The 22,095-nt window shown below is 41.8% G+C and overlaps 1 protein-coding gene across 3 annotated transcripts in view; it reads right to left on the bottom strand.

Annotated features, from left to right (window-relative positions):
• PLEKHG4B (pleckstrin homology and RhoGEF domain containing G4B) overlaps window positions 1–22,095 on the bottom strand; it is a 143,951-nt gene that overhangs the window by 33,323 nt on the left and 88,533 nt on the right. For all 3 annotated transcript variants that reach the window (XM_074988000.1, XM_074987999.1, XM_074987998.1), the window contains 8 exons: window positions 19,526–19,612; window positions 17,860–17,976; window positions 15,972–16,070; window positions 15,023–15,165; window positions 13,726–13,864; window positions 11,191–11,313; window positions 9,130–9,294; window positions 6,703–7,619 (listed from right to left, as the gene is read on the bottom strand). In XM_074988000.1, coding sequence (XP_074844101.1) covers window positions 6,703–7,619; window positions 9,130–9,294; window positions 11,191–11,313; window positions 13,726–13,864; window positions 15,023–15,165; window positions 15,972–16,070; window positions 17,860–17,976; window positions 19,526–19,612 — 1,790 coding nt within the window. The remainder of the gene's footprint in view (window positions 1–6,702; window positions 7,620–9,129; window positions 9,295–11,190; window positions 11,314–13,725; window positions 13,865–15,022; window positions 15,166–15,971; window positions 16,071–17,859; window positions 17,977–19,525; window positions 19,613–22,095) is intronic.

Genomic DNA, 22,095 nt, shown 5'->3' on the forward strand with positions numbered 1-22,095 from the left:
TAGGATAATTAAAAATAAGAATCTTACAAAAAGTATGCTGGTATTTATTAACTGTGATAGGTTTTAAGATAATTTAACAGATTCTTATTGGTTTTGTCCCTATTAAATTCAAAAGGACTTACCTATAAAGAAATGAAGAGCATATTGCAGCTCATGGGATGCCAGAGTTGAAAATCAAAAGTAAAACATTGTCTTTTTATGCATTAAAAATATACAAGCCACTATATGCATTAAAAATAAACTAGCAGCACACCTACTCCTGCAAATGTGAATAAATGTTACTAATCTGAGAACTAGTATTGACTGCAGAGGTTCTACTGGACTAACTTTTTTCAAATGTTTGCAGGATTGGGTGAAGTTTCTGTAAACTCCCATTGAACCACTAAGCTTGGAGTAATACTATAAAAGTCTATAGTCCCTTTATTTGGTCCCAAATAATTAGATAATAGATTTAAGAAATTATGTCTGGAGATAAATATCCAAATTTGCCTGGGTTTAAGCCTCTGCAGGATCAGTGCTTAAACCAGGAAAACTGATGCTGTTAACTTGAACAAATATATTCACCATAGTCCAAAAATAAAGAATCCAAATTTTACAAGGCGGCATGATGGGAAAATGGAGCCATTCCAAAATTAACTCTTTGTTATGAAATGAGTAAGGTCAAATAAAATCACGAACTACTTTGATTGTATTAGATTTTTTTTTGTAACTACTAAAAGTCAATATACATATATTTTAAAAGAGAAGAGTACATAATTTGGGTTGTACAGCTTGGTTTGGCCCATTTAAAGGCAGCATTTACAGATTAAAAAAATTGAAACCAAACAGACTTTTTAAACCACCAATTTCTATGCAAGAAAAATCACATAGACTGTCCATTTTTCCTCTGTTGCACAAACTGATTGTAACATTGCTTTTCAGTGACACAAATTAAGCATGTGCTTAACCTCAAGATCATTAAATCAATGGGATTTAACCATCTGCTTAAGGTTTTTACTGAGTAAGTATGGTTTGCTAAATTAGAGCCCTTGAAAGCCATAATACACAGGTACTATAAACAAAACATACGATTATTTGTGAACTGCTATGGGACATGTTCTGATATTCTTACTCAAAGTGAGTACAGGTTGAACCTCTGTAGTTTGCACTCTTGGGACTTGATGAGTGCCATATTAGAGAATTTGACAAACCATGGAAGATCAATATTGTCTACTGGCATTATCAATACTTCCACTGCTTACTGGGCTCAGAGGTAAATTACAGCTAAACAGTGGGGGGTTTTGTTTGTTTGTTTGTTTTTGTTTGTGGGGTTTTTTTTTTGGCAAAAAAGAGAGGCGCTGGTACTCAGCCGCTCCCTCCAGCTCCCCCACACAACTGGGATCAGTTCAGGCATCTAAAAAAGGCACTGCAGCTAAATAACAGGACAAAACACAGAGCCAGGACTGGTGGGAGGAAATAAACTTTATGGGACAATGGGAAACTTGGCCACACCCATGATAAGTGGACATCGGGCTAACTAAAATCGTGCCAGACCACACACATGTTGCTGCATGAGAGAGAGCCAGACTAGAGAGGTTCAACTTGTGTCATCTTAGTCCATGAGTAATCCCACTGGCTTCAGTAGGGTTGTTTGCAGAGGATGGCATTACTCAGTGGCTATATCTACACTAGAGAGTTTGTTGACAAAACTCGCAGAGCGTCCACATTACAAATATGTTCTGATGACAGTAAACAGACAGAATGCAACACTTTTGCCAGTAGCATTCTGCTGTTCCCCCAGGAGGTGGAACACTTTTCTCAAGTTGACAGAAAGCCAGTGTGGACACTCTGGGGTGGGGGCCTCTGTTGATTGACAGGGCTTCCGGGACACCAGGCAGACCTGTCGGCCGTGCTTCTGGTTGGGTGTTCTGTTGAGAAAGCGGTTCCGGACATTCTCTGTGTACAGAGTGGATCCTCACAGAGAGATCCGCTTTCGTGTGTGGCCACAATCTGTCAACACAAGTTTTGTCAGAAGAGATCTTCCAACAGTAACTTCTGTCAAAGCATCACCGAAGTGTAGACATAGCCAGTGTGTGTAAGAATATCAGAATCTGCCCCTCCATTACTATACAGAAAATATAAAAAAAGACAGACTTTTTAAAAACTTATACATAACCCTTGAACTCTGCTCAGGCAAGCACAAAGTTAGGCTTTTTTCTTCTTTTCTTTTACTTGTTTTAAACAAGATGACTAAAATAAAGGAAGATTTGATAACAGACTTTTATTACAGTTTCCTGCTTTAAAGCAGTCAAATTTTGGTCTTCCTTTTATTCTTTTTTGTGTTTAACTAACTGTGGGAAAATTTTATACTGTTAAAATGCAAAGTCCCAGGGAGGGAGGATCCTAACCAACACAGAGAGAGAACAAGGGCAAAAGGATTAAAAATCCCTCTTCATTTGTAAATTATGTTTATCCATCTTTCCGTAATAGTCTATCAGCAACTCTAGTACAAATAAACTTTATCTTAAAGAAAAACAAATTGTTTTAATGGTCATTTCATTATGGAACACTGTCAAGATATGAAATATGACAAAAGCAGTCCTTTACCACTGTTATTCAATCAGATTATTATAACTGAAATATTTTTTAAAAATCTACTTTTAATTGTGCTGTGTGATTACTATATGCATTTTACTCGGCTTGGAAAATGAAACTTTTGGTTAGTTTCAATTTCCAGCTCTTATGTAACAGCACAATGCTGCTGGTTTTCCAAAACTAGAGGGAAACATTGAAATCCAAACCCTCAATACATTAATATTGAAAAAAAATAAGAAAACATTTCTTTTCTTTTCTTCTCAATCCTGAAAAGATTTACACACATGTTCAACATCATCCCCGCTGAATAGTCCTACTGATCTTCAGTGGGACTACACACAATGAATAAAGTTAGACTCAGACTTTAAGGTTAGAAGGAACTATCATGGTTAGGACCCTACCAAATTCACAGCCCTGAAAAAATCACAGAATGTGAAGTCTGGTCTCCCTCTGTGAAAGCTAGATTTTCGTGTGTTTTAACATAATACTATATAGATTTGACAGGGGACACCAATGTTCCTCTAATTGGAGGTGCTGACACAAAAGGGAGTTGCAGGGGTTGGGGAGAAGTGGGGCGTTCACAATGTTATTTTAGGGATGCCGTGATATTGCTACCCTTGCTTCTGTTCTGCCTTTGGAGCTAGGGAGCAGGGTTGCAGTGGCTAGTCAGAATCAGCTGATGGCTGGTTGCCTCATTCTGAAGGTAGTGTCTGGCAAGCAGCAGTGCAGAAGTAAGTGCTTCTGCCTTAAGAGCTGGGAGCCAGAGAGTGGCAGCTGCTGGCTGACGACCCAGTTCTGCAGGCACCAGCACAGAAGGAAAGGTGGGAATATCACATCCTGCCATGCTTATTTCTGCACTGCTGCTGGCACTGGCTCTGCCTTCAAAGCTGGGCTCCCGGCCAGCAGCCATCGCTCTCCAATTAAACATCTCTGAAGGCAATGCTGTGCAGAAGAGTAGAAGTATCATGGCTTCCCTCCCTTACAATAACCTTGCAACCCCCCCATGCGTGCACACACACACTTCTTTTTTGATCAGGGCCCTACAATAAAAACATAGTGAAATTTCAGATTTAAATAGATGAAATAATGAATTTATGATGTTAAGAATCCTGTGACCATGAAATTGACCAAACTGGACAATGAATTTAGTAGATCCCTAATCACAATCATTTAATTAGACCTCCTGCACATTGCAGGCCACAGAACCTCACCCAACCCTCCTATAAATAGACCCATACACTTGAGCTTTCACTGAAGTTCTCAAATCACACTCTGAAGAGTTCAAAGTTACAGAGAATCCACCATTGACACTAATTTAAGCCTGTGAGTGATCCACGCCAACTACCACAGCAGAAGGCAACTCCACGCTGCAGCGTCTCTGCCCAATCGACCCAGAAAAAAATCCTTCCTGACCCCAAATTGTCAGTTGTACCCTGAGCATTTTGGCAAGACACCTGGGAAAACAATGCTCTGTAGTTACTCAGAGTCCTACCCAATCTAGTGTATCATCACTGGTCACTGGGGTTATTTACTACTAGTAGCTGCAGATTGGCCACATACCATTGGAGGTAGTTCCATGAGACCATCCCCTTCATAAACTTGTCAAGGTCAATCTTCAAGAGAATTTTTGTTCCCACTGCTCCCCCTGGAAGACTGTTCCAGAGCTTCACTCCTCTGATGGTTAGAAACCTTCCTCTAATTTCAGACTTAACTTGTTGATGGCTAACTCACATATATTTGCTCCTGAGTTAACACACCTTTGTTCTTCAGTTGGCACTTAACTTAAAGAACTCCTCTCTCTCCCAGGTATTTATAGAAAGAAAATCCATCTCCCCTCTGCCTTTACTTTGTTAGGCTAAACAAGCCAAGGTCTTTGGGTGCATCTTCACATGCCCCTTCTCTGGAAAGGGCATGGTAATGATCAGCCCAGAAGATGCTAATGAGGTGTGGATGTAAATTTTCCATGCCGCATTAGCACATGGCCACATGATTCAGAGTCTAGAAGAAGCTCTTCTGGACTCCAAAAATAGCTGTGTAGATGCGAGGCCCCTGGGGATCTCCCAGAAGGAAACCCTCCTTCCGGAAGCCCGCCTCTTCCTTCTGGGAGATCCCCAGGGGCCACATGTCTACATGGTTATTTTGGAGTTTAGAAGAGCTTCTTCCAGACTTTGAATCATGTGGTCATATGCTAATGAGGCGTGGGAAATTTACATCTGCACCTCATTAGTATCTTCTGGGCTGCTCATTATTACCGTGCCCCTTCTGGAGGAAGGGGCACGCGTAGACACAGCCTTTGAGTCTCCTCTAATAATGTAGGTTTTCCATTCTCATCATTCTAGTAGTACTTCTCTGCAGCAGGTCCAGTTTGAGTTCATTTTCCTTAATTTTTTTCTTAAATAAGACCAGAACCGCACACAGTTTTTCAGATGAAGTCTTACTAATGCATTGTATAATTTGTACTAACACTTCCCTGACTCCACTGGAAATATCTCGCCTGATGATTCCTAGGACCGTATTAGTTTTTTTCATGGCTGCATCACATTAGTAGTTCATAGTCAACCTGTGCTCAATGAATATACCCAGGTCTCTCTCTTCATCCTTTGTTTACAATAGATATGTACTCATCTTAAGGCAAAAAATCTTTTTGTTATTCCCTAGTGCAGACTGCAAAGTCATGTATTTATTAAATATCATTCCATTTCTAATACCCCAGTTTTCAAGGTCACCCAGACCATCGGATAAAATACTTGAGTCCTCCTCCATATTGGCATTATCTCCCAACTTTATGTCACCTGCAAATTCTACTATCCCTGTCCCACTTTTTGTGACAAGGTCATTAATAAAAATGTTAAATAAGATTGGTCCCAAGACTGATCCCCAAGGAACTCCACTAGCAAACTCCCTCCAGCCTGACAGTTCACCTTTCGATATGACCCACTGTATTCTCCCCTTTAGCCAGCCCCTTATCCACCTTTCAGTTCTCATATCAAGCCCCACCATCTTCAATTTAACTGATAATTTCCCATGTGCAACTGTACCGATTGCCTTATTGAGATATAGATGGGTAAGATCTACTGCATTTTCTTCATCTAAAAAAAGTCAGTTAACTTCCCAAAGAGATAAGATCAGGTTGGACTACAACAATCTATCTTTTGTCAAACCATGCTGTATTGTGTCCTAATTACCCTTTACTTCAATGTTCTTAACTGACCAGTAATTTCTTTTGATACTCATAGGCTTGTAGTTTCCCAGGTCACTTTCCCCCTTTCTTAAAAATGGACACCATAAAGTAAACCCTCAGCTTATGTAGGGGTTGTGTTCTTGCAGCTCCCAGCTCTCCTCCCCTTGCAGAGCCAAGAAACTGACCTGGACAGCAGCTTTGGTCAGTTTCCTGGCTCTGCAAGCGGAAGGGAGCCAGGCTGCTGCTTAGTTCCCAGCTCTCCGCCACTCCCGGGACTGGGAAACCGCTCCTGTCAGGGATGACAGCCTGACTCTTGCTGCTGACACTGACAGGAGCAGCTGCTGCTCTTGACAGTAGCAGGAAACCACTCCTGTCGGGGTGGCAAAAGTCAGGCTGCCACCCTGACAGGAGCAGTTTCCCTGTTCCCGTCAGAGACAACAACCTGACTCTCAGCTGCCGCTCCTGTCAGGGGCAGCAGTCATGTTAACTCAAGACGCGCAACTTGGTTGCATATATCTCAGGGGTTTACTGTATTAGCAATTCTCCAGTCACAGGGCATGACCTCTGAGATAACAGATACATTTAAACATGTGTGTAAGACTTTGCAGGATTGGCCCTTAAGTCTTTCAGGATTGGAGCTTAAGTCTTAAAGTCCTTACTCTGTTTCCTCTAAACTCTTAATTAATTTCAATGTGTGTCAAAAACTTTTTAAGGATTTTGTTTATTAATTTGTATTAACTACTCAAAACCTGCCCCCACCAAACCTAAATGTTTGTCCTACAAAGTCTTGACAGTGTCCCTTTAAAACGGAGAACTTATTTTGTGTTCTGCATTTTGAATTGAATGTCTCTTTTAAACTCTCTTTTTTTAAGAAAGCATTTAGAATGTTACACTACTTCATTTGCTTCTGACTCAACAGAATGTTTTGTGTAGTGGCCATGTCTCACCTTCCTGCTCTCTTCTTTAATTCTTCTTCTGTATGATGGATCCTTGAAGGGGAAGATAAACTTCGGTTTCTACTAATCAAAGGGCTTTTAATATTCAAGTGCTGCATGTATTTCTTCTCAGCAGCAGCGTTACTGGCCACCTCCAACCCCTTGATGTAAACTCCAGTGTACCCATGGCGGTGCAACTCACTATGGTTGCTCTCAAGTGGCGTAAACTCAAAGCTTTGAGTTTTCTTCATAATTTTCTTGTGTGGATGTTTTCTGTGGCGGGTAGTTGGTGACTGGAGTGGCTCAGAATAGCAGGAGGCTGATCCTGAGGTGGAAACATTGTCCATATCTTCTGAGATCGGGCTAGTCCTCGGAAGCCCACCCAAGAGTGGAGTCAGTGTCTGTCTTGGAGATGCATTAAATTGCACAAATATATCCGTGTCTTGATTGGCATTCTCATGGTCTAAAGAAGGGGGCACTCCTGATGGCAGGCTCGTATGCTGCAGTTTATGCAACAGCTTGACGTTATTACCCCAAACTTTGTCAGCAGCGCTAGAAGAGAAGTGAGAAAGGGACTGAGATGGTCCTCTAGCCCCTTCTGTATCAAACTCACAGTTAATTTTCACATCTGCTTCCCGGGGAACTCTGCAAGAAGTTTCCTTTTTGGAACCTTTGAGAGCTTCAGAAAGGACCTCTTCTAAATAGTGCCTTGTTTGCTGACATTTCAGCCACAAAATGTTCCATTGTTTTAGTTCCTTTTTGCTAGCCAAACCCAATACCATCTCATTCGCTTTTTGAAAGTTTTGTGCAGAAAGTTTTGTAGCTTCCTGGTGGTAGCTCTGCAAACCCTGAATCGCTGATTGAGAGTATTTGTTCTCTGAAGTCAGATGTTCAAGATACTCATTGCAGCGTAACATCCATCCATGTGCCTAGATTAAGAGTGAAAAGTACAATTAAATAATAAGAATATATTCATTATGTAACACCTTCTGTTTTAGATTCTCAGAGCAATTGTCAAATATCAGGATGAAACTCAACCTTGTGCAGAAGATCAGCAAAAGGACTGTGCACCATTTAGAGTCCCACTAAAGTACTCACAATAGATCTGAACATGATATAAGTGCTGAATGGGTGTTGTGAGGCCCTTTTCCACAGGTGTGAATTTTGCTTCTTATGGCTTGACTACAAAGCAATTTTACAGTCATTCTCAGTTGTTTGTCTAGACATCTGGGACACTGCAGGGGCATACCAAATGCCAACAGAATCTCACTCACACACCTGAGCAACAAATACAGGTCTGGTCTTTTTATATGTTGATGGTAATTTGTGCTCGTTTTACATACTGTTGCCCTGGGAGGCCTGCAAGAGGGGATCCTTACTCCTACAGATGCTACTGTGGGGATGTCAGCGGGTGCCCCAGAGCATGTAATTTTAAACTGACAAACTACAAATTACTCCAGAAAACTTTTGAAGTTCATCAGTGCTCTGATTAACTTTGAAGGAACATCACAGTCCTTTGGATGTTTGCCAGATTTAGACCGACAATTCTGACATTCTTCAAATTTGGTCCTGTGGGCTACACCTCATGAGGGTCTTTCAAACAGGCCTCATTGGAAACATCATGGACAAACCATTCCTTAGCTAGGACCAGTGTTTCCTGTAAAGCCTGGCGCTTGTGTGGCTGCTCAGGAGAAATTCTGACGCTGCTTAGCTGATCAGCCGACTGCTCCCGGCTAGGTTTTTGTTTTTACTGGTGGTACACGTGCATGTGCTTCAGGAACATTAGAATTTATTCTGCACAGAGATGGGAAAAAATCCATATTTGGATAGAAAAGATTAGAGGACACATGGGCTGGGACATGGCAAAAAAGCAGGAGGAGGAGGAGGAGGAGGAGGAGTGTCAGCCCTGATGCAAAGAAATGCTAACAGGTGCAATGCATGGGAGAGTGCAATTGTATCTCCCAGCACCCAGGGAGACTCGCTAGTACATCCAGTACCTGGCACCGGAGGAGAAGCGGCTCACACCCAGGCCTGCTGATGGGGGTGGGGCAAGGTAGAGGGGGGACAAAGTAGGCAATTGCCTCCTTTCAAAGGGGCTTGGAGCTCTGGCTGCCACTGCTGCTACTTTGACAGCAGTGACAGCTGGAGCTCTGGGCCCCTTTGAAGTGCCATGGCAGTCCTGCTCTAGCTGCACACAGCTGTGAGGGAGGCCAGGGCAGCAGTCTTAGTGGCGCTGGGAGCTGACTGCTCATGGCCCTGCCCCTTTTGCTCTTGGACTCGCCCCTAACAGGAGCCTGGAGCTGGGCCCCCTCCATCTTAACCTGGTGCCAGCAGTGGGCGTCAGCACCACTGCTCAAACCACGCATATTTTATGGTCTATTGTTGCACGAATACTTAAGTGACTCCAAATCTGTACTAAACCTCAAACGTTTCTCTTACCATCTCGTAAAACTCATACAAGTGCACCAGTTTCTCTAGCTCACTCTTCCTTTTCTCTGTCTGGGCTCTGACATCATTCAGGTAACTCTTGAAGGACCGAACTTTTTCTTCCACGTTCAGCGAGCAGTTCTTTTGCATCAGCTCCAGTCCTTGCTCATAATATTGCTATTGAGTACAAAATGAAATATGCTGCATCAAACCATTGCTTTTTGTGCTGTCGGAATTCTTGTTCAGAATGGTCATTTACTCTCGGTGGTGACTGATGAGGCCCAGGGTCAAGGGGGGGCCCACAGGCCACATGCTCCCCAGCACCACCCTCTGCTCCAAACTCTACTCCCTCTCCAGGCACTGATAGTGAGTGTGAAGGCCTGGGATTGGGCACATGCGACCCCTTGTGCACCCGCCACGTGTCTCTCCTGCTTCTTCCATACAATGTCAACAAACCTTGTTATACAGGCCAACTGTAAAGTGAGTGAAAGATCAGGACAAGTGAACCATCACTCTTGATCTTTCTTTTGGTACGATACTTGAATCTTCTTAATCTGGGTGTCTGTGATCTGGGAACGCTTGCAGGTTGGATGTCTGCATGGCTGCAACACCAGCAGTGAGGCAGGAAGGGAAGAGCCTCGAGATTTGCAGGCCAAATCCAGGCAAGCCACAGACTAGACCTGGTCTGTGGGCTCTGCTTATTAGGGGAAGGAGGAAGCCACTCTGTGTACTAGTATTCCCCCTCCCTGGTGGCTGCGGGAACAGCAGCACAGTGAACTGCTTGTCTGGAGGCTTTTCCCCCACTACTTCAATTGGCCACAAATTGCAATCAAAGGGAAGTGGCAGGGGCATGGAGCCATGTGGGGCCCCAGGGAGCAGGGTGCCAGGTAAGCACCCTATCCCCATCACCCACCCTCCCAGGCCCCACACTCCCACCCCCAACCCCAAATAATAGTTTAAATACAGTGCATTAAGGATTTCTCTTATGACACATTATAGACGTGCAACACTTGACAATGGTTTGTATTAGACTTTGTATATTCTTCAGCATGGCGAACACCCATGGTCTGGAAAATTCCGTAATCTGGTATGGCCTATTTCCCAAGGTTGCCAGATTAAAGAAGTTCAAGTGTATTTTATTAATATAAAGTTATTGTTGGTCTTTTTTTAGTCTAAATTTCTTTTGAAAAACATAAAGAAAACATAACCATATGAGGGCCCAAGAACAACTATGGTCCGTGAAGCTTCAACATTTGAAAAGAATTATTATTACATGTTCTGAGGAAAGCCATGCTTATGCTGCACTTCCTAGTTTGAAAACTTTTGTTTCTCAAGTAACAGATCTCTTGATGGCCCTTCTTTATGCCATTTCTGTATATGAAATAGTTACAAATCAAACCTCTCTCCTTACCAAGCTCTAGGAAGACATCTATGTATGTAACTTCCCATTTTTACTGTGGCTTCATTTATCATGTATTGGTTGGCGTGCCTATATACGGCTTCTGATGGATGTACTGTGATGACAGTTCTGCACATATGGCTCTGTGGTTTGTCCCCAACGATGTTCAAAAGTAAACACTCTACCTCAGAAATTCACCTTTAGCTCAAATATTAGGTGTCCACTGCAGTCAAAAGGAATCTTTACTTCAATGGGCATTGGATATGGCCCTATTATTTCTGGAACTGTCTCCAGTGCTCCATTCCCTATACTATGTAGGAGCTTTAGGTACGGGTATCATTTATGATTGTTGTTGTTTCTGGTCTCAGAATAATTAAAAATTCTCCCCTATGTCCCTCAGTTATGCTTTGGAGATTTGCACAGTCCCTCTTGTGCATTCACAGCTTTTTCTCTGTGTGCATTATCTGTTTTCTTCTGGGGCGTAAAGTCAAAATTCCTGTTAAAGAAGCAGTACCTTTCCCAGAAACTCAGAGTACTGTTATATTATCAACAATCAATGAATTAACATTCTTACACCGGCTCTGGTTTGTATTTTCCCAATTAATTTTCTAGGCTACTGCAGATGCAACTAAATAATGAATGCAAAGACAAGTGTTCCTTAATACAATACTTACCGTCACTTTGTCGCTGAAAACTCCAAATTCTTCTTGCTTCTTCTTCACACTTTCCAGTGAAAGCAGCTCATGATCTAAAGGGCCAAGATATCTCTCACTTTCATTTTCAAGCCAGAGTTTTATCTAGATGGGATACAAGATTTTTTTTTTTAATGAATGACTAAACTGTATCTAAACACAGAAATTAAGCAACTTTATCAAACAAATTACTCTCTTGTGGACGCATAGCCAATAAATAATTTAAATTCTTTGCTTCAAAATTATGAAAAAAAATCTTTCCTCATATACAACTTTTCTAGTAAGTTGTCTTATATCGTGCACTTAGTAACAAATGAGTCAAATATATACCTGTTTGCACCATACTAGGCCTCATCTTGCACTCCTAACACAAGCAGAAGTCCCATTGGACTCAGTGACAAATATGCCTGTATAGAGACTGCAGGCCAAAATCATTAGGGATTAACGAATAAAAATTTAACAGCTCCCTGAATACAAGGAACCAAAAGGTCTTTGCTAATTTTATTAAACATTATTAAAATATTTACCTTTTCTTTAGTCAGGATTTATTAAAGATGTTTCACTGACTTGGAAAGTTTACTACAAATACTCTTCACAGTGGACTAAGTAGGGTCTGAAATAGAGCAGCCCCACCCAGCTATTTTAGCTTACGTCCGCAACACCCTGAACAACCACGGTCGAGTCAATGCGAATTGCATCTGCTTATGCTAAGGGTGAATTTGATCTGCACAAAATAACAAAAACTTAATTACACTTATTTTCCATACCTCCTGAATACCAAATCAATACAAGCTGACTCCTGTGACAAGCATGGCACCTTCCCGTAATATATTTGGGAGACTTACTGAATTAAGTTTAAACAGCTTTATAGTCCAATCTATTATAAATTCAAAATGTATGTTTTAATGCAGGATTGTATGTAACTATTTTAGGGGGGAGATGTGGCCAATGTAAAATCTGAGAAGTGCTATCAGATTCAAACAGCTATTTTAAGCAAAGTACCAGACAAAAATGAACTTTCAGGACCAACAAAGTGAAGTGGGTTTCCCAGGAGACACCTGATAGGAGAAGAATGCAAATTCCCACCTCCGGATGCAACCTACTGAAGGTAGGGCTTAAGAAAAGAATTACTGCCTGGTTAATTACTTTTTCAATGTGTTTGCAGATCACACTGTAGAAATGAAAGGCAAAAGTGTGTATATGGGTTGTTCTCTTCAAAAGCTGTTTATGAACTTGTGACTACAGAAAAGCCACCTGCTGGCATTTGAAAGAGACATCCAACCAGAACCCTTGTTGGTGAGTGTGTGGTGGGGTGAGGGGGCAGCTCTGGCTTATGAGCAGGCATGTAAAGTCTTATATTGTTTTTCTATGTTTCCTTTCACCTTGGCTACATCTACACTAGCACACTGAGTCGAAGTAGCCTATTTCCAAGTAAGAACATCGGAATAGGCTACTCTGACACGTATCATCTATATGTCCTCCGGGGCTAGTGCTGTCGACGTTCAACGTTGAAGTAGCGATGGGGAATGTCTAAAGGAGCTGCCCCGGAAGGAAATGCGGAGCATCCACACACACAAGCTCTCCCCATCAAAATAAGGGGCCAGCAAAGCCTGCGGACAAGGTCACAGGCTGGACTAGCCGTTCTGGGGCAAGAGCAAGCCGCTCCCTTAAAGGGCCCCTCCCAGACACACACGGCCTATACAGCACGAGGTCCACAGAGCTGACAACTGGTTGTAGACCCCGTGCACACAGCATGGACCCCCAGCTGCAGCAGCAGCAGCAGCCAGAAGCCCTGAGCTAAGGGCTGCTGCACGCGGTGACCCTAGAGCTCTGCAGGGGCTGGACAGAGCGTCTCTCAACCCCTCAGCTGATGGCTGCCATGGAGGACCCCGCTATTTCGATGTCGCGGGACGTGGATTGTCTACACGCCCTACTTCGACGTTGAATGTCAAAGTAGGGCACTAGTCCCATGTTTGGATAGGAATAGCGATTTCGACGTCTCGCAGCCTAACATTGATTACAACGTCAAAATAGCGCACGGTGCATGTACACGTGACGCATGCTATTTCGACATTGTGTCAGCTACTTTGAAGTAGCTGGCTAGTGTAGACACACCTCTTAAGAATAAATATGCTTGCTTAGAAGGGCTGTGGGTAACTTGCAACTGGGCAATCACGAATGTTCATAGCCTCTGAGGGGAAAGCAAAGCAGGCCTACGTAGGGAGTCTGATTTACCAGGTAACTCATAGCGTAGATAGGAATTGTGCAGCCTGAAATCCTAAGTGAGGAGTGAGAGGAACACAGGTTTTTATCCAGGAGACATGACAGCTGAGCAGCTGGATCATAAAGGAATAAAGTGCAATTGCCCTGAACTGTAACATTATTTGGACTGCACACACATTTATATAGTCAACCCAATACATACTTATATTCAAAGATGAATTTGGTCCCACAAATGGAGAAACAGAAGATTAGCTCTACACCTGATTCAAATTAAATCCCCAAAATAGCACTGACCTGGTCACAATCTTCTTCAAATTTTCTTATTTCCTGGAGATTCTCAAGTTGTTGCAAACACCTGTTCGACATGAGAACCAGTCTATGGACCTCCTCATCTACCTGATTGTACAATCTTGTTATAGCCTCCATGGCATCTCTATGAGACAAAATGATAGAAGAGTCCAATCTGTATTTCACAAGATGACAATAATAAAATCTTGCATGTTGAACAGTAACAGAGAAGTAGCCATGTTAGTCTGTACTCCAACAAAACAAAGCAGCAGAAACGTAGGACTTTAAAGACTAACAAAATCATTTCGTTAGTCTTTAAAGTGCTACATTTCTGCTGCTTTGTTTTGTAATAATAAAATCTGTTAATCAGCAAAACAAAGGTGGTTGGGGTAACAAGCCAACAACTACAGAATGTATTAGCTGCGTGTTTGCTTGTTTAACTAGTCAAAGGAAAACGTATCCTACTCAGAACCACAGATACATGGCAGCTAAGATTTTCAATAATGACCAGTGAATTTAGGTATCTCAGCTATTGGCATGTGCTTATAGCTCAGGAGATGAAGGCAATGGTTCTCAAACTTCTTGGCCCAACATCCACCTCACTCAACACAAAAGTTTCCACTGACCACCAGCCAACCACCCGTTATGACAAAATGAATTTGCTTATCCCTAAATACCTTAAATACTAAATTATTCACATTAGGCTACTGGATCATAAAAATGTAAATATGCAGGCGTAACATAAGGCGGCATATATTTTAAATCTTCATTTAAAAAAGTAAAATATTAATTTGTGTCTAAAACAAAAGGTTTCAACATTTTATCTACGGCAAAGGTGGGAAACTTTTTCTGGGTTGGGGGAGGGGGCACTGACACAAAAAAAATAAACTCAGTTGGGGGCCGCACAAAAGTGAGAAGAAAAAAAATCCCAAACCCCAAAAAATACTGATCTGGCCCCAACAGAGACACCTTACTCCCCTCATGCTCCTAACTGGCCTTCTAAACCTCCAAATGCTACCCTGGGCACTGAACTGGCTCAACTGGGAGAGGTTCGACTTGAACAGGAAAGCCAATCCCAGATTCATATGATGGGCCAGCAACCCTGGGTTTTACAGGACTGCACCACTGCAAACTACACACCTTCTAATTCACCCCAGAAGGCTCTACATGGGCAGTTTAATCTAACACGTGCTCTCTACAATCCACACCTTCCCCTACACTGGACTGCAGTACTATGTAGGTAAGCCCCTTCCCTTATTAACAAGGTCTCTGCTGCAGCACTCATTGCAAAGCAGGAACCTACCGGTAGTCTTCTGTATTGCAGAATTCTTCTTTCCGGAGTCTTGCAAGAATTGTCCCACCCTCCAGCCTTAAAGTTACCAGCAAGGCATCTTCCAAAACAAGTTTCATCATTGTCTTGTGTTTGTCAATTAAGTCACTGACCTCCTACACAGAAGAAATACCATTAATTGCATTCTACTAGAGGTCTAGACTGCGTGTTGATACCAGAGCATAAGCTTTGATAAAACAAATCCATGTCCACACTGGTTAGGGACATAACAGAACAATGTTAATTCCTTCTTCAAACTTGCAACTTTTCCCTCAGATTTCCTTGTGGTGCTGCTACTGGGGCTGCTGAACCAGTTTTGACAATTTTTGGACAAAACATCAAGACTGCACTACTCACTTATTTACTACATTTGGTCACTCAAGCTCTTTATGATTCAAACACTCTACCAAGGCCGTGTGGGGAAGCTTGTACTACCACTAACCTGAGCTCCCTAGCAGACAGAGGAATTCAAGTTTCCAGGGCTACTGAACTTGCACCTTTCACAGAAAATTACTTAAAACAAAAATCAGAGATGGGGCAAAACTGGAGCCTTGTCTCCAAACCCCTTTAAAATTGAAGGGGTACAAATTTGAATGACTATATCTGAATCCATCCCTATAGTTTTATGTTGCATTAAAAGCAAAAGGATCTAGGGTTTCTAGGGTTTTCCCTCCTCCCTCCAATGTCCCTGGGTATGGAAGAAATTATATGAAAAGAGCTCATCTTGTAAGAGTCTACAATCTGGATTTCAAGTTTAGTGAGAACAGTTCAGGGAATATTGGTGAATTCAAATCTAAACCTTTCCACCTTGTTGTTGCCATATAACTAAATGTTAGTATAAACCTGATCCTGACAGGATACAAATATCTCCTCCTCAGATTCTTTCTAATAACTGACATTTGTGGTATCAGCCAATACATACTTGCACTGTACTTAGGGTTCTGTTAGAGTTCAGCGAACACACTGAGTTCTGTAGAAAGACAATGGCCTCTTTGCAGTTGGTAATAAAGGGTTCCAGTTTCTGCAGTGATAAAACAGGATGACAGGTAAGAACACTCAAAGAGACAGTCTCAGGAAAAAGCATTGTCTTCTTAAAGTGCCCAAGACAATCACAAAAGGTTATTTGTGTACTAGTCACAACAAGGGCTTGCCTACATGTGGCCAGCTGCTTCAAACATATCAATTTGAAACCAGTATAATGACATGATACTATCACCATAGTGTGGGTGCAATTATACCAGTTTAATTATTCCTGTGTGGGAAGGAGAATAAAGGCAATAAACCATACTAATAAAGGTAATAACCTACACAGATAAAAGGCACCTTTATACAGGAAACTCTTTCCTATCCGGCATCCTATCCTATTCAGAACTCTCAGATAACCAACATTTTAACCATAAGTAAATTTTAGTTACACTTTCCATAAGTACAGTATAGTGAAAGTAAATACAAATAAATACAGCAAATACAGAAAAGTTTCCAGTGTACAATACCACTATTGTTGGTAAGTAAAGTCCTCTGCATACATTTTTGTTTGTTTCTTAATGTCCAATTTTGTTTTTCTTTTGCGTAATGGATTTCTTCAGTGTTACCTCTTTATTACCTAGAACAGTGGTTCCAAGCTTTTTGGCATCATGCCCCCCGGCTTTTGATTTTTGAGAAACCCTCATGCCCCGCCATCTCTTCTTTACCATCATCCAACCCTCCTTACCAAAATATTCAATTCGTAATTTGAAATAAATACAAAAGCTTGATATAAATATGTTGTTTAAAATTAACAATAAGCACAAATAACTTTTCTTGGCCCCTCGTGGTTCCCATCTTTGTGCTCGTAGGCAGAAACTTACAAGAGGGACACTAAATTCTCATTAAAATACACGTAAAAGTTTCTGATTGGTTCCTAGAGCTTGGGGAAGGAATGGCAGCAGGTGGTGCTGCTTTTGAAAGCTAAATGAACTTTGGGTTGAGGGGCTGGAAAAGGTTAAAGGCTGGAGGCAGTTTGGGGCCATGAGGGGGAGGGAGGGTTAAAAGCTGGTGGCTGGTTGGGTCCATGGAGTGTGGGGGGAGTTCAGGCTGCTGAAGGTTGGATGTGTGATCAGGGGATGGGGGTCGGCTGCGGCGGGTTAGGTCTACCGGGCTGGTGGGGAGGGGAGGTGGGGGGTCAGGCTGCCGCAGGCCAGCAGAAGGTGGGGGGATGACAGGCTGCCATGGGGCCACCAGAGGGTTGGGGGATCAGGCTGCCATAGTGCCAGTGGAGGTACGGGGTCAGGCTGCTGCAGGCTGCCGGAGGGTAGGGGTGTGTCAGGCTGCCATGGGGCCGGCCGAGGGCAGGGGGATCAGGCTGCCACGGGCCAGCACAGGTACATGGTCAGGCTGCCATGGGCTGGTGGAGGGCGGGGGTGGGACGGAGGGTCAGGATGCTGCAGGGCGGGGAGAGCAGGCTGCCATGGGTGCTGCGGGCTGGGGCCACGGGACCGGTGAGGGTGGTCAGGCTGTGGTGGGTTGGAGCTGCAGGGCAGGTGTAAGGCTCGTGTTAGCAGGGGGGAGTTCACTCGTAGCGTGAACAAAGGTAAGTAAACCTGTCCCTCATTTAAGCGACTACTCGTAAGTAAAGTACTTGTTTAATGAGGGATAAGTGTACAGCACAAGAACTGTGTGGAGAAGTTTCAATACCACCTACATGCGGCATACCAGACTCTGGCTAGCATGAATCGTTTACCATTTTTATGAAGAATAAAATTTACTAAATTCAACCAAGAAGATTCTAAAAGGGAAAATACAATCGGAGGAGCACAAGTAATAGGAGTTACCTTTCGGAAACGCAGCCAGTCATGGTGGTTATACAGAAAAGTTCCATCTAATTCAGCTGTCAACTGGGTACAGTCAATCAGCTTTTGCAAAGCCTTCAATGATGTGAGGACTTCATACTGTTAAAGAAGAATTGTGTATGGAGCTTTATTAATGCCATGAATGGAACCATTGTGAAAAAATTACATAGTGACAAAAGCCAAAATCTTTTACAGAATTTCTTGAGAAAGAGAATAAGATTCTCTGGTGGGTAAAAGTCAGTGTAGGCCTAGTGAACCAAACCTCATATTTCCTTCACATGTGATACACTGTCCTCTGGAGGTCAATGATGCTATAAAAAACTGAACCAGCTGAGGATCTGGCACAATGTCTTATCTGTAAAAAATATTTTCTGCTTCAGGTTGAACCTCTCTAATCAGGCCCCCTTGGAACCTGACTGGTGCCAGAAAAGAGAATTTGCCGGACCATGGGAGGTTGTATCGTCTAGCAGCATTATGAACACTTCCACTGCTTATTGGGTTATTTAGGAGTAAACCACAAATAAATAGCAGCACAGAACACTGAGAGCTGGGACTGCTGGCTGTGAACAAACTTTATGGGACCACAGGAAACATGGCCACACCCATAAGTGGTCATCCAGCTCATTAAAATCATGTTGGATTATGGAGTTTGCTGGATGAGAGAGTTCCAGATTAGAGAGGTTTGACCTGTACAATGAACAACATATAGAAGAAAGAAGAAAAGATAAAAATATCTCAAGTGACTTACTTCCCTAACAACAATTGATGCCAACTGAATATTACACAAAGAAAAAAAAGACATTACTGAAATTATTTTAAGTGTCAAGTTTTATTGGGAGAAAATAGTATATTTGAACTTTACATACAATTTCAGGAGAACAAACTTCTGTTCTAATTGATTTAAATAATAAATTCATACTTGCTCTTTAACTTCAGCTACCTTTATATTTATTTCTATCATTCATCAGTTTTGTGTCCTTAAAATATTTTATCTATAAAATTCTTGCTGAGTAATTATAAAAATTATAGAAGTAAGTCGTTATGTTATTGCAAAGAACGCGATTTACACAAGCAGACTTCTGATAATCCATTTGTACGATTAATCAGACAGGTTTATGCAGAATGCCTAATTGTAAAAGGACCAATCCTTCCACTCGTACATTCCTCACACCACAGGACTGCTGAGAGGATAAATACATTAAAGACTGTGACATGCTCAGCTATCATGGCAATGACAGCCACATAACTATTGAAAGTAAAATTTACATTGAAAAGTACCTTATAGATTTCAGTGGCACCACTTGTTCTGTGAGGTACTACTGAACCAGAAACACTCACAGAAATATTGAGTTTGTTCTGGGCTGGCTATGGTCTGAAGAAGTGGGTCTGTCCCATGAAAGCTCACCTAATAAACCATTTTGCTAGTCTTTAAAGTGCTACTTGACTGCTTTTTGTTTTGATAGCACAAGGTAAGCGTATTACTCAGTGAATTATAGCAGAATTAGCTCCTTAAAAATAAAGTCTATTTCTTCGAAACAAAATAAGATGTTCTGCAATCACATTTTTCCAAACGACTTTTAATAATGACTTTGAATTTCACAAAAGAGCATGCACATTCTAATCACTCTCAATCATCTCTTAATTTTACCTGAATTGCAGTATCTTTCTCAGGTCTAAATGCAGATTCCTTATCAGTCAATATCAGGATGCTGTGAATGGAGTGAGGAACAGCACTCTGGAAAGTAAAGCAAAGCAAATTTAGAGAAAATACTGTATTATAAACTTCCCAATCTCTTTCCTTTCTGCTGGTTTTCAAAATTCAGCTTGATTAATGTGAGCACCATAAGACCAGAAATATCTTTAAATGGATATTTTTAAACAAAACATTTCCCCTATGATAAATATAGTTATGACATCAAACTCTACTTTCATTGTTGCAGGTGCACATTGTTTTAGTCTACTATAAAATTAACTTGGATTACTTTTCAAATGCAATTATATTTTCTTAGTGACTAACCTCTGCAGCATGTGTTCTTGCTTTTCCCATAAGGTACTAATGAGCCATATGTGAGAAACGTGAAATTCAAAAGGGAACATCACAATAGCCTGCAATGATCTTGAACAATCTTGTCTATCCCACATATAACTGTGTGTGAAGTTCTTGCACGGGTGTGACCTCACAGACATGTTCACCTGTCATGTTTCCTGAATCCTCATGGTGTGATATCAAAATGAGACTCCACCATGACATTGTTCACTGTCGACATTTCAAACAGTAACTGAAGTTTAAATACTTTCACCAATAAAGAATGGGATTCATATATCTTGCACCATGCTTTGATGGTGGGTTTTTCTCTGTTATAAAAGTGGCTGTTGGAGAAAGCATTAAACCTCAAAAGATATTGCAAATATATTTCAAAAAACGTTTGATGGGCAATTAGGACTTGATCAAACCCTACTGAAGTCAGAGTATTTCCTCTGCATTCAGTGGGTTCAATTCACCTGAGTGCAGGGACAAATTTGTTGGAGAACCTTAAATAGGTGTTTCATTATTTCCGTGCCTTCCTTATTCTGCATCTCTTCTTCCAATGCAGGTTTCAGGAGGTTTGCTGCCTATCATGCACAAGTCCTGTCAAAGATTCTTAGGACATTTGGTGTTTCACACAGAAGCACAAAACCACCTCATATATTAGCCTTATATCTCAAGTGGAGTGCTTCTGGATTATCATATCCATCGCGATACCAATGTTTGTGAAAAGACTTATTATTTCTATTGCTATGATACTTAGGCTGTGTCTACACTAGCTCCCAACTTGGAAGGGAGCATGGTAAGTAGGGTGTTGGGAGATTATTAATGAAGTGCTGCGGTGCATATGCAGCAGTTCATTAAGCTAATTCTCCCCTGTGGCAACTTTGAAGTTCTGGCTTGTGTGTAGCCACGCCTAACCCATGGGTACCTCAAAGTGCCCGGGCTACTTCCAAAATTTGAGGAGTAAAGGGACTTTGAAGTAGCCTGGGCACTTCGAAGTACCAGCGAGTTAGCCGCAACTACAAGCAAGCCAGCACTTCGAAGTTTAACACTTTGAAGTTGCCATGGTGGAGAATTAGCTTAATGAAGTGCTGCATATGCACCGCAGCACTTCATTTATAATCTCCCCGACACCCTACTTACCATGTTTCCTTCGAAGTTGTGAGCTAGCGTAGACACAACCTTAATATACTATTGGTGTTTGGGGTGTTTTTCACTGTTAGCATTCTTTGTATTTTAAATTTCAGTTACTTTAAATCTAATATTTCTTCTGATTTTCCACCTCTGTGTTTCATAAAACGCTGCTTAGCCACATATATTGGATATGTTTTAATGCAAAGACTGAACATTGTGATGTTACAGGCCAAGTGCCAGAATTAACTCAGATTTCACTTGCAGCTGATTGTAATTTTATCTGCCCAGAATCAGATGCAGTCTGTAGCTGCCCTGCCCAGACCAGAGAAAAACACTGAGAACAATTGCTCCTCTATTCTCCTTTGCTCTGGGGGAAAAATAAATTACCTGTCCCCTTTTCCCCGAGCAGCTTACATCTCCCTGTGTATTGTGCCAGGCCTCCTCCCACTTCCTACCCCACCTCCAAAGGCTCATCAAGAGGCATCTTAAGTCTAACTCTCTTAAGTAGAGAGTTCCTGTCCATATCACATGGCCACTGTCCCAGCCAGTACTGAGCTGAGGAGGACAATAAGTGAGCTGAAGGCTTGGACAACCTTTAAGAAAAACCTTTAAGTCTGCATGTTTAAGAGGAGGAGCTGAAGTTATAAACTGAACGACAAGAATGATAACAAAACCACCAGACCTCCATTTGAGTGCTTTCTATCGATGATGTATGAAACCTTTAATCACAGCAGCTGCAAAACATGTTGTAATGCAGAGTCCAACGTATATGTAGGGCACACATTCAAGTAGTCACTTTTATATTTGAACCACATCTATCAGCTTTCCAGCCTGACAAAATTAGGGTTTCTGAAGTTTAGCAGAGATTGCTCTTGGCCTGTGGGAAGAGAGTATCTGGAAGACCCCATTTTAGTTATGTCTCCTGCACATGCACTTCCAAATGGGAAAAGCCAAACTAATTGACTTTTTGTTGTTGTTAAAGACAAACCTTTTCTTTGACCAAGCACACAGGCCGAGTTTCAGTACGCTCCACATCAAAACTGCTAGTTTAAATC

This window comes from Carettochelys insculpta, chromosome 2, assembly GCF_033958435.1.
Source record: "Carettochelys insculpta isolate YL-2023 chromosome 2, ASM3395843v1, whole genome shotgun sequence".
NCBI lineage: Eukaryota > Metazoa > Chordata > Testudines > Carettochelyidae > Carettochelys > Carettochelys insculpta.